The sequence below is a fragment of the Tamandua tetradactyla genome, chromosome 6 (genome assembly GCF_023851605.1).
Source record: "Tamandua tetradactyla isolate mTamTet1 chromosome 6, mTamTet1.pri, whole genome shotgun sequence".
Taxonomy (NCBI): domain Eukaryota; kingdom Metazoa; phylum Chordata; class Mammalia; order Pilosa; family Myrmecophagidae; genus Tamandua; species Tamandua tetradactyla.
Window position 1 is genome coordinate 142,430,516 of NC_135332.1, and position 18,668 is coordinate 142,449,183.

At 33.7% G+C, this 18,668-nt stretch overlaps 1 protein-coding gene and 1 pseudogene across 2 annotated transcripts in view; both read right to left on the reverse strand.

The window, feature by feature from the left end:
• The window catches only part of STK3 (serine/threonine kinase 3), a 413,585-nt gene that overhangs the window by 64,456 nt on the left and 330,461 nt on the right, over positions 1–18,668 (reverse strand). Inside the window, exon 11 of one of the 2 annotated variants that reach the window (XM_077167311.1) lies at positions 15,632–15,827. The exons of the other annotated variant lie outside the window; for it this stretch is intronic. Within the exon in view, the coding sequence (XP_077023426.1) occupies positions 15,756–15,827 (72 nt within the window). The 3' untranslated portion in view covers positions 15,632–15,755. Of the gene's footprint in view, positions 1–15,631; positions 15,828–18,668 lie in introns of those variants that run through there. 2 annotated transcript variants of the gene reach the window in all.
• Positions 9,834–15,082, reverse strand: LOC143688888 (cleavage and polyadenylation specificity factor subunit 5 pseudogene; annotated as a pseudogene).

The following is an 18,668-nucleotide window of genomic DNA, read 5'->3' on the forward strand; positions in this document are numbered from 1 at the left end:
ATGCAAAAATCCTCACAAAAATCCTCCCTCCTCTTTGGCTGCACCTTATTCCCTGACCCTCATTCTTTTAATGTCTCCTAATAAATGTGCCACTTTGCTGTTTCCTCAACATACCAAAGCAAGCTTCTGCCTCTGAGTTTTTGTAATGAATATTCCCTCTACTTGGAATGTTCCTCCCCAGACATCTACATGGTTCACTCACTGTTTTGTCCTTTACCTCCTTCAAGTCTTTACTCAAAAGTTACCTTCTCAGTGAGACCTTCCCCAACCACTCTATTTAATAATGCAATCCCCCAAATCCTCCAACATTCTCCTCCTTTCTTTACTTGGCATCTCCTTTCCATAGCATTTACCATTTCCTATCATATCGTATAATTTACTTATTATGTTTATTGCCTGTCTTTCTCCACAAAGAATGTAAGCTTTCTGAGGGCAGATATTCTGGCTGGCTTATTTACTGATATATCACCAGTATCTAGAACAGTGCCTGACATGTACACACTAGACATTTTTTGCTTTACTTAACCTTTTGCAGTTTCATATAAATTTTTTTCTTATGCTGTATGATGGGATCACATTTCATTCTTTTTCCACCATGAGTATCCCATTAATGCAGCACCATTTGTTGAATTTTTGTTTGTTTGTTTTGCAGAAAGTGCATGGGCCAGGAATTGAACCTGGGTCTCCTACATGGCAGGCGAAAATTCTACCATTGAACTACCCCTGCACCCCAGTTCCATATAAATTTTAAAATTAGTGTGTCAAATTACACACACACAAAATCATTGTGATATTGTTGAATGAACATCTGAACAATGATTAAGTTCATTACCCTCCTTCTGCTTCAAAAGTCTATGGCCAAATAGCTATATATATTAAAACTGCAGCATTATGGAAGTGTTTCATTGCTCAGAAGTATATACAAATAATTCCATATCCCTGTATTTGGAACTACTATGAAGATGAAGGCATTATAGACAAATTATTTTCAGAAATAATATACAGTTATACGCTCATCTCTTATGTTTTGTTTATTTATGTTTTCTTGAAATGGAGGCTTTATTTAATAACTTACCCAACTCAAAAAGTAGTTTAGAAAATGAATTGAATTTTTATTTAAAAAAAGAAGCAAGAAAAAAACTAAACGGAGTGATATACCACATGTACAAAATACAAGATACAAAATTCATAAACCCATCCATTTCTCCAAAATTGATTTAAAGACTCAATAGTTTGCAACCAAATTCCCCACAAGACTCTCCTGAAACTTGACATGCTGTTTCTAAAATTTATATGGAAGTGTGAGGACCAAGAATAGCCACGAGACTATAGAAGAAGTAGATAAAAGTGGAGGAACTTGCCCCACCAGATAGCAAGACTTCTAAAGAAGCTATAATAGTTAAGACAGTAAGGTATTTCATACTGCATTAAATAATGAGACTAACGGAGAAGAATATGGACCTTTGAGATAGACTCTTTCATAAATTGAAATATATCTATGACAGAGATGGAATTTCAAAAAGTAGAGTAAGGATGAACTTTTCAATAACTTGTGCTGGGACAACTGGCTATGATATTGGATCCCTAACTCAAAAACTAATGTGAAAGGTAAAACTATAAAATTTTAGAAATCAACACATGAAAATATATTTATATTTTCTTAAATATGACTCAAAAAGTATAAATGTTAAGAAAGAATAATAACAATTTGTCATATTAAAATAAAAACTTCTCATGAAAAAATACTGCAGAAAGTGAAAAGACAAGCCATAAATGCGAGAAGATTGCTGTACCACATATAACTGCATAAAATCAATGTCCAAATATATAAATAGTATCTGCAAATCAATAAGAAAAAGACGAATAACCCTGATAGAAAACTAAAAGACTCAGAGAGCCACTTCAGAGAAGAGGAAATTAGAATGGCCAAAACCTTCATGAGGCAATGTTCAATCTTATCAGTCATCAGGGAAATATGAACTATAACCACAATGAAACATCATTTGACAGTCACCAACTGAAAATTGAAAAATCTAGCAATAGCAAGTATTTGTGAGTACTGAGCAATGGGAACTCAGTGTAAATGGGTACAATCACAATGGCAAACAATTTTGCATAATTTAGTAAAGTTTAAAATGTAAATATCCTACCACTCAGCAATTTCTAAACACTTTTAAGAATATACTCTAGAAAAACTCTTGAACTTGTTCCCTGGAATACATGTATGAAAAAAGTCTTCATGGCAGCATTGTTTGTAATAGCACAAACTGAGAAATGACTCAAGCATAAGTCGAAAGAGAACAGATATATAAAACACGGAATAATCCTTTAATGGAGTAACATATAGCAGTGAAAACAGATGAACTACAGCTTGATGCATCAAGCTGAATGATTCTCAAAAATGCACTGATGAGTAGTCAAATGATCAAATCATAGAAGCATACACAAAATCCAATTCCATCTATATAAAGTTTAAAACCAGCAAGATCAGAGTCTTAGCCCAATCAAGATGGCAGAGTGAGATGCTTTAGGATTTCAGTCCCCTATAGAAGCTTTGAACAATCAGCAAGAACAGGCAGAAACATCTGTTTCAAAAAAAGGTTACAAAACATATGAAAAAATAGGAAGCAGTCTCCAGGCAAAGGAGAAAGATTAAATTATTAGAAGCCATCAACAAGGAGGCCCAGACTGGACATTCCAAACTAAGACTTTTAAAAAACTGTCCTAAATATGCTCAAAGAGCTGAAGGAAAACATGGACTAAGAACTACAAGAAATTACAAAACAATACATGTACACAAAGAGAATATCAATAGAGAGATGTTATTATCCTATATTTGGCAAATTCTTAGTCAAAGAGAAGTTGCAGATATCTGCTATTATAATCATCCGTCTAGTAGGAAGAGGGAAAAAAAGTAGTTGTAGCTGATACATATGATTCCAGTCATATGAAATGTTCAAAATAGACAAACCTATAGAGACAGAAAGTAGACTAATGTTTGCCTAGGGTTGGACATCGGCATGGAGGGAAATAGGGTGCGACTGCTAATACATACAAGGCTTCTTTTTGGGGTGATGAAAATATTCTAAAATTGACTATAGTAAGGGTTGCATAACTGTATATATACTAAAAATCACTTAGTTGTTACACTGTAAATGGGTGAACTGTATGGTATATGAATTATATCAATAAAGTTATAAAGTTTTTAAATATAGTTGTGGTTGATTATATTTTAGATTGATTAAAAACAAACTGTAATTTGGAAACTATTATGCGAAAATGAATTAAAAATAAATTTCTTAAGAACATAAAGCCAAGAACTACTATCATAATTTCACAAAAATTAATGTAAACAAAATTACTAGTACACATATTCTAAAAGGCATTCAATACATATTTAACTTACAGCTTTGTTCTCTTTTAAAATAATGAATTTGTAAAGGTACAAGTAGAAACATGCCTTATAAAATAAGTAAACAACAAAACTTCAGAGAAATTGATTAAAAAAGCAAAATCAATGCACTCAAAAAAATGCCTACCAAAACTCATCTCAAATTTGCCCAATCAAGTAATCAGTTTTTTCCTAATCATCTACCTTAGACTTTTTTTAATCTAAGAAGTTGCTTAATGATCTAACCTGCTAGAGATGCAATGTATGAGGAGAGGAAGCTTGCGGAAAGTAAAATAATTACAGGAACAAAATACCTTTCCTTATCTTAAAGTGGACAAAATATATTTTGACAGTAGTAAAATTTCTTATAAGTTTATCTAAGGTTTGGTACTTTAAAATAAAAATATTTTATTTTTAAATTTCTTACAAATTACACATGTAATCCATGCACCTAGTAATGCTCTTAATATGCCCCAACAATAATTTCAAATAAATGTGTGTAAAAATGTGTGTTTATTTTAAAACCTAGATTCATAGCATTAAAACACTTAAGTTGTTTTATATAAGCTACCTTGTAGACAAAACCATGTTTCACTTAGATGTTATTATACAGATTATTAATAGGCTGGTAAATTTAATGAAAACTTAATGGAATTCTTTTATTAGTGAGAATTACTTTGACATACTTTTAATGTTTATTTGAAAGAATCGTATCTAGTAATTGATTGCTCTTTTAGAAACAAGGGTATAAAATAAATCATCTCACAAACCTAGGTCTAGAGTTTACCATATATTAAAACCTTTAAGTCTTAAATTTACCATAAATCAAACTATTAGGTGGAGAATAAAATATATACAAAATGAGAAACACTGTGGTTAACAAAGATAGTCTTTTAATAAGATTGTAAGTAAACCTAAAGCTTACCATTTACACATTAAAATTAGTTAGCATTGCATATTCTGTCAAAAAAAATTGTTTTTCTACTCCTGGAAGTTACATCAATATTAAAAATGTATTTTAAAATTAATGATCTAATATTATTTAAAAACTTGCTAAAGTATATTTGAAATAGAATATCTAATGCTCATTAACATTTATTCAAATGACTTGCTATTTAATAAAAAGTTCTCTACTATGAAATTTTGTAGGGTTCAGTATTAAAAATTTTTTTCTGTTAAATTGCAACCTAGAATAAATTCAAAAGAAAGGTTTGAACAAGAAAAACAGTAGGCTTTCAAATGAATCCCATTAATACTGACTTCCAGGTTACACACAAGTATAAATCAGAGCAGAAAATGAAAGAATGATTTTGATATTCATTTCTGATAATAATGAATTTCTACAATGAAGAAAGGATTACCAAGAAAACTGGATGACATTTTCTTATGCTGATATTAGGTACTATTTAAGAGTCAAATTCAATTTATTGCTTAATTCAGAAGCACACCACAAATGTGCAAGTTGTATTTTTGTCTATGTCAGAAGAGAGTTATGTATGCTATTTTTTCCTCTTCCGATTTCTTAATCAGTTTTGGAAATAAATTTTACCATGCCAAACATCCTGAAAAACCTCATCCCCCCCCACCAGATATTTTCTTTTAGTCCCTGTAACATTGGTGAATTTTTTCTAACTGCAAATAAATCCTAAGTAGTTACAAAACTTATTCATAGCTGATCCCAATGACATCATGAACTAGTATTCTTCTGAACAGCTAATAAATTCATATAAGATATTTAAATCCAGGTTTTTAGAGCCAGAACTCAGATTTGAACAAACAAGAAAACAACAGACTGAAGGTAAATCTATCAAATTTACAACTCCTTTTACAATTAATTTTGTTAAGTTTTATAAAGGAGCTGTTAGTTGGGGGCAGTGGGGAAAATGTTATTTGCTTTGGTTTTCCAAGCATATGATGTGACTGGGTGGAAAACTAGATGCCTGTGGTAGACCTAGTCTAACAGCTATAAATAGATAAAATAGAATATCCTTTATTCTAAGTAAGGTGGGAGCAGCAGATCATAATGTAGGGATATTTTATAAGTGGTTCCCTTGACTGAATTACTTTATAAAAGGAGGTAAAAATCGCACACTCGGGTACACAGAGTGCATTGGTTGAATGAATGAATAAATTCATTCATAAATAAATATTAAAAACTAAAAAGGGGGGTTAATTGTTAGCATGTTACTATTAAAAAAAAACTAAAACTAGAACATTAAATATTAATGTCCACTTCAACCAAGCAATCTCAAAAAAGTCTCAAAAACTATCAAGAATAACATGTTGACTTCAAAGTTAGCCTTATTAATATTTTCTCATGTTCTAGAAATATAAATTAAAACAAAAAGTAGATCATATTGAACAAATGAATGAAATCTGTGAGATAACTGCTTTTTAACATTTACTGAATTTGAAGCATGTCAAATGCAGTATCTAGTATTCGATATTTTTATATCTTTTATACATTTTTAATATAACTGTAAAGTACTGAAGTTTAATAATAGGAAATAGCTATTGCATATTTTTACACTTGTGATTATTTTTATTTCCTAAACATGTAAAAAATTAAATAAAATCTTTCTCATCTAAAAATTAAAATAAGAATATAATTACTATTCTTATTCTTATTCTTAAGAATACATACATATTCTCAAGTATGTTTCTTGAATGCCTTCTCTCATTGTTAACATTAGAGTTTATTATGAATTACAATAATAACTCCTTAAAACTGATTCAGGAAAATACATGTGTGCTTTGCTTACACACATCCACTTTCCTCTGGAAACATATTATCAAACCGAACATCGTAATAGAGAAGCTCAAGTGTTTTAAAAGTACTTCTTCTAGAGTAAGAAGCTTGTGTTTTGTTTCTTATTTTTAATTTTTTTTAAATTAGGGAAGTGGTAGGTTTACAGAAAAATCATCCATTTATTGCACCCTATTGTTAACACCTTGCATTGGTGTGGTGTGTTTGTCACAATTAAGAAGCTAGTTTTTATTACTTTATTTTTAAAGAAATCTCATGATAAAATTCCAGGCTATATGAATCAGAACTATATACTAAGTAATATGTGCCACATGTGGGAAATATACACTTAATAAAAATATTTTATTGGCATGAAGATAAAAATTTCTTTGCAAAAAGCTTTGGTAAAACTAAACATTACCCTATTATCTTATTTAAATTTCTCTCAAAGAAATTTAAAACTAAATTTTTAGATGATGAATTCATTAGAATTTTTAGTTTGGGCTACATGATTACTCATGCATGGTCCTGTGTACCCATGGGCACCAGAAATTCTATAATCGTATAATGAATTCTGAATATTGGTCAGATATTGCTATCAGTCAAAAATAACTTCAATTAACTTTTTAATTTACACTCTTCACATCTGCACTTTCATATTACTATTTTCCAGGCTGTCCATTCACACTATAGTCTGATTTTTCAGATCAGTAGAATGCGGTCAATTTATCTATGGGTAAAATAATGAAGTGTATATATGTCTATCCTTGTTAGTAGTAAAGGGATTCCTCCAGGGCAGTAACTTCTTTAAACTAACAGTGCATAGGGCCTTGTAGCAAGGACACAAAATAATGTTTACTGGATAAATGATGAATGAAGGAATAAACTAAGATATTTCTATAGAGACAGAAACATGAAATGTTAAGTCAGTAATGTTCATTTTTATTTTTTAAAAAGAATGCTAAGTGGGAATTTTTTGACTACCCTTGAATTTGAAGCCCACAGCTCACCACAAAGCCAAAGACCAAAGATGTTGCACAGGACCTTACATCTTGAAGAGATCTGTTGACCAAATGGGGCCAATTTGCCCACTTCAGTTACAAAGAGATGTAGAATGAGCCCCACTACTCCCAAATAATCACCCTAGCCTACTTAAGGAGATGAAGGAAGGTTAGAATGAATCAGGAACACTGAAGGGCCAAATTTATCTTAAGAGCTTCCTCATCAAGTCAAGTTGGGGAACACCAAGCTATTCAGTCATAGATATTGCAGGTTCCTGCGAGAAGAGGAGATTAGCATGTCACTTTCCAGCTGTTCTGATTACTGAATAGGGAACGAGCAAACTTAACCTCATACTGCCACTGGAATAGAATTTAGCCAGTAAAAGTACACTTAGAAGACTTGACATATGTCATGGAAGGGGTGGAAAGTGTGAAGAAACATAACCTAAAAACATGACTCCTACTTGCCTAGAGATTTCTGAGGATGGGAGGCTTGGTAGAGTAATATGCACTCAGACCTAATAAAGTCATAGAAATAGTATACCTGGGGAGAAGAAAGAGGAGAATATTTCCCACTATTCCTTTACCCACTCACAAATTCCCTGAGACCCTAGAAGTAGAACATCAATATCAAGAAGGAACTTCTCTGCATCTTTTTTTTATTGTGCCTTATATAGACATGCTAAGGGAAAGTCGTTAAATGTTCACAGTCAGGGAAAGAATGAATAAATGTTTAAAACCCAAAGTAAGGCAATTTCAGGAATCATTGTACCCATCATTGATGTTCTAATGAACGAAAGATAGTAAATTTCTTTTCAGCAAATAATAAAATAATTAAAATGACTGTTTTAGATCTTTCCGCAGTTAACAATGATAATCCACAACTGATTAATTATTTCACTTGACTAGTTACTAAAAGAATATGGCTGGCTGTTCTAGTTTGCTAGCTGCCGGAATGTAATATACCAGAAACAGAATGGCTTTTAAAAGGAAAATTTAATCAGATGCTAGTTTACAGTTCCAACGCTGAGAAAATGTCCCAATTAAAACAAGTCTATAGAAATGTCCAATCCAAGGCATCCAGAGAAAGATACCTTGGTTCAAGAAGGCCAGTGAAGTTTAGGGTTTCTCTTTCAAGTGAGAAGGCACATGGCGAACCCAGTCAGAGTTTCTCTCTCATCTGGAAAGGCACATGGTGAACATGGTCAGGGTTCCTCTCTCATCTGGAAGGGCATGTGGTGAACATGGTGTCATCTGCTAGCTTCTTCTCCTGGCTTCCTGTTTCGTGAAGCTCCCCAGGAGGCATTTTCCTTCTTCATTTCCAAAGGTCACTGGCTGGTGGACTCTGCTTCTCATGGCCATGTTGTTCTGCTCTGCTCTCTCTGAATCTCCCATTCTCCAAAATGTTTCCTCTTTTACAGGACTGCAGAAACTAATCAAGACCCACCCAATTGGGTGGAGACACGTTGTCACCTAATCTAGCTTAACAACCACTCTTGATTACATCTCCAGGGAGATGATCTAATTACAGATTCAAACATACAATATTGAATAGGGATAAGAAGAAGCAGCTGCCTTTACAAAATGGGATTAGGATTAAAACATGGCTTTTCTAGGGTACATACATTCTTTCAAACCAGCACACTGGCTATCAGCTTTTCTTTTTGGGGGGTGGGTGGGGTGGGGGGTGCATGGTCCCAGAACCGAACCTGGGTCTATGCATGGAAGGCAAACGTTCTACCACCGAACCACTTGTGCACCCTGGTTATCGGCTTTTTACATACTGCTAAAACTGCAGCCTTGACTATTATGTAGATTCATTTGTATTCTATTTTCAAGATAGGTAAAAACTAAGTGTATGACTTGATGTTCTAATTCAGGTTATTGAGCCTCTTATAAATACCTTAGTAATTAACTACTATTTTAATTACGATAGTATGTTGCATATAAAATTTCAACATGTAGCATTACTTAATGAAGAAATTAATAGGTTTCTTTTTAAGGAACCATGAAAATGTCTTTGCAAAATAAATCAGTGAAGTTAAGATATCTATTTTCTAAAACCTTTAAATCTGTTATGATACATAAGTTTGATATCCTCCTTTCATTCATCTTCTCAAGAACTGTCTATACTTTTGGGAAGAAAATGTTTCTGCTATTGATAGACAAATTATTATTAAAAAAAACTAATTTGGTTTTGAATCAAGACAACCAGGTTTGGGACAAAAAAAATATATATATATATACACACACACAATTTTCCAACATGAAGAATCCAATCTAATGGGTATTTTCTATTTTAAAGATTTCTCACTCATTAATAGAAATTAATTAATTGACTCAAGGTATTGGGAATAGGTAACCAATTTCATATCAAGACAGGAGAAAAAGGTGTCATTGTTAGTTCAATCAGGTAAACAATTCTAACAGATCCAAAAAGAAAGAAATACTTCTAATTATAATAATACCAATGGGAATCAGTTATGGAAAGATTCCTGATATTGATAAAATGTATATTCTAAACATCTGAATTAAATATGAAAGTACAAAAATAATTTTAGACTTAGAGAAATTTCATTTATAACAGTAAAAGTAAATTATATCAAAAAACAACCTGACATATGCATTACTAATAACCTCAATTAATCCTAATAATATATTTGAATTCTAACATATGCATTACTAATAACCTCAATTAATCCTAATAATATATTTGAATTCTAATGGTTTATCTATTCCAGAAGTAAACACTGGGCCACAAATCTTAAATTAAAAGGTGATAAATCATATTGCTCAGGCTTTTGATCCTGAATTCCACTTTTTTTGTTTTTAGAATTTCAAAAGTTTAATGTGAAGTTAAAAAAAAAAGAAAACAAATACGAAGAAGTCCACTTTGTACAATGTTGTACAAAAAAGAATGAGTAAAAAAAAAATGAGTAGAACCAAAAATGAATTAAACATTATCACATTTGTTTACACGACTATCATATTCTTCACATTAACTTTACTATTCAGACAATAGAAAGTAGGGGGCAATTTAGGGATTGAGAAAGCAATAAAAACAAAAAAACTTTTCTGCCATGTTTATCCTTCCACACTGTACAGCTGTGCTCAGAGATGGCTTCTTTCACTTCTCCACTGTGCAGAAGTTCAGCTGTATGTAAAATTGAAGCCGCTTAAAAGCTGAGGGAGACCAGAAATGATGGGCCCATATCCAGGAGCACTGCCATACAATTCAACAATGGTACAGCTACCAGCTTGTAATTTTTAGGGACTGCAAACAAAGCTTGAAGTTGAACCAGAAACAACTTCTTATGTTCCTTAGCCTTGTAATAGTGCAGGAATATATGGATACTGAGGAGGTTCAAACTTTGGTCCCCACCGGTCTTGCAGGATGCCATCTTGATGACCTAGCATCTCTGTCATTAAGACTTTTGGTCCTTCAACTTCCTCTTCTCCTAGACTAAGGCCACTACCTTAGTAATTTGAAGAAAGTTGTTCCCAGTTGTAGAAGTACCACATGGGGTACCTGGTGCTCATGTACAATCAGAACTCCTTCTGCAGTCCTCCTCTTTCCCATATTATCAAATTCCTCCCTTATGAGCTGAAATGTGGCTGCAACAGAGCTGTCTTTCTCATAGAGGGGTTCTTTTGTACCAAATGTATAACTGGTAAGAGGGTACAGGTTGACGGTGTGCACCAGGGTAAGGGGCTTGGTCTGCTGAATGTGCTTGTTGCTGAACTAGTTGACCCCCGGGGCCAGCCGGTCTACGGAGGGATGGGGCGGCACCATGGACATGCTGGTGAGCACGCGTCCTGGCGGAGAGAGGAAAAGGGGAGGCAGGGAAGACTTGCCCCGTGCAGGCGGCGATTATCTGCTACTCGCTCAGCAGCCACTGTCTCCCACCATTGGTTCTTAACCTCTCTTTTAATATAATCACCCCAAAAGTCCCCAGTGCCTAGTGACTAAACATCTAAAATGAACTTATGAACAAAAAGCCCACATAGTCAAAATAACTTCCTCATTTATCAATATTAGCCATAACATATGCTTGGAGTACAAGATCTTTGTTTTCAAAACATAGAGCAACCAAATTTTCAACACATCTTCTAAATAAATGACATCTTAAAAAAAGAACAAATAACTATGAGGAAAGACTGTGCTCTTTAGAACTCTTTTTGGTAGGTCATTTTTCTTTTTGCCATGTGCTTTAAATATCTTCATAAATTCCAACATGGTGACAAGAAACTACATATTGCACCTGTGCGTTCTATCCTAATTAATCCAATAAGTACAGGCCTGCTCACATTAATTTGTGAAGGAAATGATGAAATAAGTTAAAACTCTAAGCTATTAATTACCTAAATTAGCAGAATTAACAATGTTTCAGTAGAACTTGCCTAGACACACTACCAAATAAACTTTCAGAAATTACTGAGTCCTTAAAAAAGCATATCTAAGGAATAAGAAAGCAAAATGTTCATTCTACCTCAGGTGGCCAAATGGATTAAATTACTGAAGAAAAAAACCAGTATACCAGTTATTAGAGACACTAAAGTTTTTCTTGTCATTAACTACTATAGAATCAACTAAATCCAGTTTAGTTGTCCACAGGCTAAATAACTATTTTTTCTACTTGAACATAAATACTTTGAAGCAGGCCATTCTCTTTTCAAAATAAAGATTATGACTGTATTAAATGCCTCAGGATATTGATGGACAAAATTTTATAAAAATTCTACATGGACCCAGACAATCACATGATACAACTGTGCGTACACCACACCATCTGTTAGATACAATTGCCAGCACAGATTTCGTGAGCTGGCAAACGACCGAAATAGTCAAGATTTCTGCAAGTATTTCAAAGTGCAGGCTTCTCATTAATTTTAATTTCCTGTTGGCTCTACAAGGAAAGAGTGAGTAGTGAAAGCACAATGTGCCACATATACTCAAGTTCATGCCACATGTACACCTGTAATCATAAACTCTTATTCAGGGCTAGCCACTGGAACATTTGGGTATTTTGTGTTTATTTTTTTCTTTACCCTATAAGAAATAAATCTGACATATCTACAGTTACCTTTTCATGCTTTGTTAATACTCTTGCAAACATCTGGAAATACTTGACAATAATCATTTAATTAATACAAAGCTAACTCATGACAATATGCTTAAATACTTCATTCAACTGAAGTGTTTTCCTCAGTTCACAGAACTAAGGACTAAAGAGAACAAGATCTTTGACTTAGGAGTGTACTACAAGTGAAACTTTTAGACAACATCTCTTTAAAAAGCAAAACAATCATCTATATTTAAACAGATAAAGCAGATCATAGCATATTGCTCCAATAATAAACACAGGTAAATGCAGGACCATCTTAAGCTTTTGTCTTAAAACTTTCAACAGAGCTGACATTGCTGCTGTGTTTTTGTAGGCTCTGGTAGCTAATCCTATTTCCAGATTCTTTATTATTCCTTTAACCTGCAGGCTGTTCAAGGAGAGTGAGAAAATCCTGAGAAAGAAACATTTTTACAGAACAAGAGAAGATTCCTAAAATCCTAGAGCTTTGGTAGCTCTAGCAGCAAGGTTGATACTTTCTCCAGGTTTACTGTTTTCTGCATTTTTAGCAGTGATTTTTTTCCTACAACCATACAAATATGCCAACCAGGAATAAGAGGTAGGACTGTAGAAAGCCTAGGAAAGCCTCCTCAGGCAAGTTCATACTTGGAGAAAATTTTTTTCTCTGCCACAGTTACTGAGACTTTTTCCCTGATGCTGCCCCAGAGTTCCCTTGTGCCCCCTTAGTTCAGAAGAACAACACAAGTTGAATTAATATCTCAGAATCATAATAATTAAGGGACATTAATTCGTAATTCAATTTGAGGCAAAAACAAAAAATAGTTATTCCACCTCAAATGTCTGATACTAGTTAATAGATTTTTTTAAAAAAAATTGGAACCAACATAATGGGTTAACAGATGGCTTTTAAGTTTTTTATTCCAAAATCTTTATGTTGCCTAAAACATATCTATTTAAATATCATGCTGCAATTTCTGCAAAGCATGATCTACATGCCCTCTATTTAACACTAAACAATCTGGATGCAAAGCCTGTTTGGAAATAATTCTAACAAAAACTGAAACATTAGACTAGTGCTATAATAAACAGATTTCCCCTTTACATGTTATTTTAGAAATCTTTATAGGCACACCCTAAACAAATTTTTTTTAGTAGAGTTAAAATAAGTGGCTCAATTTGCCCAAATATATTTTATATCTTTTCTACTATCCCAAAACTGATGGAAGCATAAATTAGGTTTTCTTTGCACCTCATTATATGCAGGAACATAACGAGAAATAAGAGCTCACAGAAAACAGAAAAAACAAATGCTAAAGATTTTAAAGAAAATACATAAATTATATTGCATACAGGCTCTAAGATAATGAATGTTTCCTACTTTGCACATCTGTTTAGCAGGTGCCTCTTTGAATAAGTTTTGTCTTTTAGTAATCTGCTTTGAATACTACAAAAGACAATGAAGAATTCTCTTTCATTTATCTTTCTTGAAAGCTATTTTTCTTAAGGCAAAAGGATAAGGCTTCCATGTCCTGAAAATGAGGTCAAAACAACTCCAGGTTTTGTTTTAAACAACTTCTACTAAATAGATTCGGGAATCATACAAAATTTAGTTCTGTTTTGGAAGAGAGCCTTGAGATACATCATAAAGAGGAAGGCAACACATAAACCTTAACATACTTTATACTTTGAGAAGTCAGTTTTTAATATTCTATATCTAATGCATGATGGAATCAATAAGACTGGGTTTCCCTTATTCTTACTAGCTGGTGTCTTAACATGGAAATTTGTCTTTACTTTTAGTCCATTTCCCTATTTGGTAAGCAAAGTATTCTACCAAACCACTTATACTTCACATCATCTATGCCTCCTCTTTCCCTACTCTTTATTTGCCCCTCTTAAAAACTTTTCCTTGTCTTTGACCATATCACTACTCTCTTTGCAATCCTTTATTTATCTCTTATTTATTCCCATTTACATTCCCCTAGATGGCTATTAAAATCATTTCCACTTTCCTCAAAGTGATGAAGGCTGAGCTGTTCCAGTTGACAGATACAGTAAATGTTGGAGAAGGAGGAAATGTTCTAATCACTTTGTCCCTCCCCTTAAACCCCTTTTAAGGATGCATGTCTGGTGTATGTCAGAAAAAAAAATAATTCTACAAAAATTGGATCAAATCATTATAGTTCCTTGAGAGGCCCTTTCTATTATAGACATTTTCCATTATTCTTTTACTTTCACCTTCTATCATTTAATTCATCACCATTTTCCTACTCGGTAAGCAAAGTATTCTACCAAGCCATTTACACTTCACTCCACTATTTCATTTAAGAACAAAATAGTATTCTTCAATCCAGTAAATCAGTTATTTCTTTTGATTAACCTTTTCTAATGTTTCCTACATCTATAGTTTTGTCCTTTCTTTTCTTTACAAGTTTAATTCACACATTAGTTTAAGCCTGTATCACATAACTGATTTCCCCTACCTCTTGTCTTTTCCTATCAATCAATCCTACAGGCTACTATCAAGATTAATGTTCCTAAAATACTTTTCATCATGTCATTCTACAACTTAAAAACCTTCAGTGGCTTTTCACTGTCTATGAAATAGAAGTTCAAACTCTGCAGTTTTGCATCCACTATCTGACTGGGAACTACCTTTCCATTTTATCTCCTGTATTATTCCAAACAAACTATTTTAGACTTGAAGGTCTCCTACTTCAATGTCAACCAATACACCTTGTGCTTTCCTACCTCTAAGCTTTATATTATATATATATCATTCACTCCTTCTTTTATCTGTTTCAATGCTTAGGCAAAGTCCCTTCTCCATTATGGTTTCATAATCTACTCTTGCCTTCACTGAGCTCCACCCTCTCACCCCAAAACACATGACAATGTCTGTATTATTGCTTTGAATTCCAACTTAATATTTTATTAATATCTTTTTAACTAAATTAGTATATAATTTTTTACCCCTAGAGTATAGCACAATGCATATCAGAAAGCAGATATATAAGCATGTATTAAATTAGTGAATGTTTTCTTACAAATTTTCAAATTTTCAGATAGGAGGACTCCAGAATCTGTGTTGTGCTGAAAATGTTACAAACATTTACTTACATGAGCTGGCCAATGAAAAACTCAACACTCTGACTCACAAACTAAAATGATCCTAAGAGGGAAAGTGTAAGACAGCATATCAAAGTCTGTGCTTGTGTTAAAATTAAGAAAGTAGGGTACAGAAATAGACCTAATCAAAATCACCAATGACCTTATTTTGAATCTACTGAATTTTAATTATCACAATTTCTTATAGATTGTTTGCAAAGATGGTTGCAATAATTTCTTCTATCCCTGAAAACAGACCAGTATGCAATGTTATTTTGCTGTTCCTCCTGTTATGAAGTAAAATCTATTTCCACATCTCTTGAATCTGGACTGGCCAGTGACTCGTTTTGACTAATGGAATATGGCAGAAGTGACATCATGCAGATTCTGAGTCTAGGTCTCAAGAGGACTGGTGACTTCTATTCTCACCCTTTTGGAAGCTGCCACCACCAGGCTTGTCTGACAGGGACATGTTGCCCAGCCAACAACCAGCACAACTGTAAGACACAAGAGTGAGATGATCTTGAAGGGACAATCCAGTCCCAGTCAAGTTGCCAAATAATTGCAGTCACTTGATAAACCTCAGATGAGACGAGCACAAGAACCATACAGCTGAACTTAGCCAAACTGTTGACCTACAAAATTGTAAGCAAATAAAATAGGTGTTATTTTAAGCCACTAAGTTTTGAGGTGATGGCAAGGACTAACTAGAACCAAATTAACAATTTCATTTGTTATTTCCTAACTATAATAATTTATTGATCAACTTGCTGTCCATTTCAGACTGTTTCCTAGATGCTATTAAGATTTATTCCAACTGAGACAACACAGGGTTCTTTGATGCTAAATACTCTACATTATTTATCATGCTCATGAATGATTTAAAGCTGGAACATCAGCATTCTAAATAATTTATAGCTTTTTTTTAGTAAACAGCTTAAATTGAAACTCTGCTACTAGTAAAGAAATATAGATTTTATATTTCTTATTCTTAACTTCACAATTGAAAAATAATAAGCATGTAATATAATTCATGTTTTCAGGCTAATTTGTGCTTTACATTCATACTATTTGCTAGCAATTAGTAGTGAATCTACTAAGGACAGATTTTGAAATTTTATGATGGTTATTTAATCAATTTAAATATTTAGGAGAAAAGTACTTAATAAAAATTAAAAATATTTACAGTCCCAAAACATTTAGATGTTGTCTAAACAAAATGGCTTAATATACTTTAAAAAATTTTTAAAGATGTACACATCTAAAATTTAAATATTATTTATAAATAAAGCTATTGTGTTGGTTTGAAACTATTATGCACCCCAGAAAACCCATATTTTAATCCTGATCCAATCTAATGGGACCAGACCTATTGTCTACAGTGGGAAACTTTGATTGGGTTGTTTCCATGGAGATGTGACACACCCAGTTGTGGGTATGACCTTTTGGTTAGATCACTTCCTTGGAGATGTGACACACCCAATTGTGTGTGTGCCTTTTTGATTAGATAGAAGTGTGACTCCACCTATTCAAGACGGGTCTTGATTAGTTTACTAGAGTCCTTTAAAAGGGAACATTTTGGAAAAACCTCAGATGCAGATGCTTGGAGAAAAATTGCTTCAGAGCTGACAAAGACATGGATGTTTGGAGATGCCTGGAGTGTCAACAGAGAGAGCAGATGTCTAGACATGGGCAGAGCCCAGTAGACATTGCCACATGTCTTCCCATGAGGTGCTAAGCAAGTCAGAACCCAGAGTTATGTCCCAGAGGAGCTAATTGAGGGCCCACAGATGTTAGAGAGGAAACCACTGGCATCAGAAGCTGGAAGTAACAGCACCAAGAATAAAGACCAGCAGATGCCAGCCACGTGCCTTCCCATATGACACACATCAGCCTTTCTCGAGTCAAGATATCTTTTCCTGGGTACCTTAGTATAGGCATTTTTCTGGACGTAGAACTGTAAACTTGTAAAGTAATAAATTCTCCTTATAAAAAATATTCAATTTCTGGTATATTACATGCTGGCAGCTTTAGCAAACTAATACAATTATCAAGAAGTATAGCTATTTTATGTGGAAAATCTTAAAGGACAATTTGCAAAAGTAATATACTATTAAAACCAAGTTAATGCAAAAATTTACTCCATAAAAATTTTTGCTTTTTCAAAAGCACAACACTTTAGGAGAGTTCATTTGTACTCTACATTCTTTTTCTAAATTTTTTTTATTGTATAATATAACATATATACAAAGCAAAGAAAGAAAAAAGCAGTAATTTTCAAAGCACACTTCAACAAGTAGTTACAGAACAGATTTCAGAGTCTGTCCTGAGCTATCATCCTATCACCTCAGATTTTTCCTTCTAGCTACTCCAAAACACTGGAAGCTAGAAGAAATATTTAATATAGTGATTCAGCAGCCATATTTGTTTGTTAAATCCCATTTTTTCTGTTATATCTCCTCCTTCCCCTTTAAACCTTCTCCCAATCTATAGGGATCTTTGGGCAATGCTTGTTTTAACTTTTTCACGTTGAGAAGGGTATCCACACTAAAGGAAAGGGGGGTGTAATTAAATGATAGTCCTGGAGAGGATGGTCCCTCTGAGTTTCAGGATTTATCTGACCAAGGAACCCTCTGGGAATTACATGTTCCAGGAAGGCAAACCTGGCACATTAAAACTTTATAGAGTCTCAGTTTGAGCCGTAGGTGTTCTTAAGAGTCAACAGGTGTGATGATGACTGGGGCTTAGCAAGCCATGGCAATTAGCACTATATAACTGAAGCTTGCATAAGAGTAGCCTCCAGAATAGCCTCTTGACTCCATTTGATCTCTCTTGGCTACTGATGCCTTATTTTATTACACTTCTTTTCCCCTTTTTGGTCAGAAAGGTGTTAGTTGATCGTACAGACTTGTATCCCAGAGTCAAGAAGATCTTCACCTGTGAATGGCTTGTATCACACAGGGGTAGAGAGCAACAATTCTTCTTGCAGAATTGGGCTTAGAGAGAAAGAGGCCACATCTGAGCAACAAAGAGCTTTTCTGGAAGAAACTCTTAGGCCTTGCGATGAGCAGTCTTAGCTTCTCCCCTACAGAAAAAAAGTTTCCTAAGGACAAGCCTCAAAATCAAGGACTTGGCCTACTTTTCTTGGGAGTCCCCAGTGGTTGAAAAGGCACCTGGGATTTCCCAGATGAGAGAGTTTAATAGTCCTATATATATATATTTTTTTTTCCCCCTTTAGATCTTCAAGGGCCTCTACAAATACTTCTGAATTATCAACCCACTATAGTCTGAAATGTATCCTGGTAATATATTAAACTATAGGGAATTATAAGGCCTTG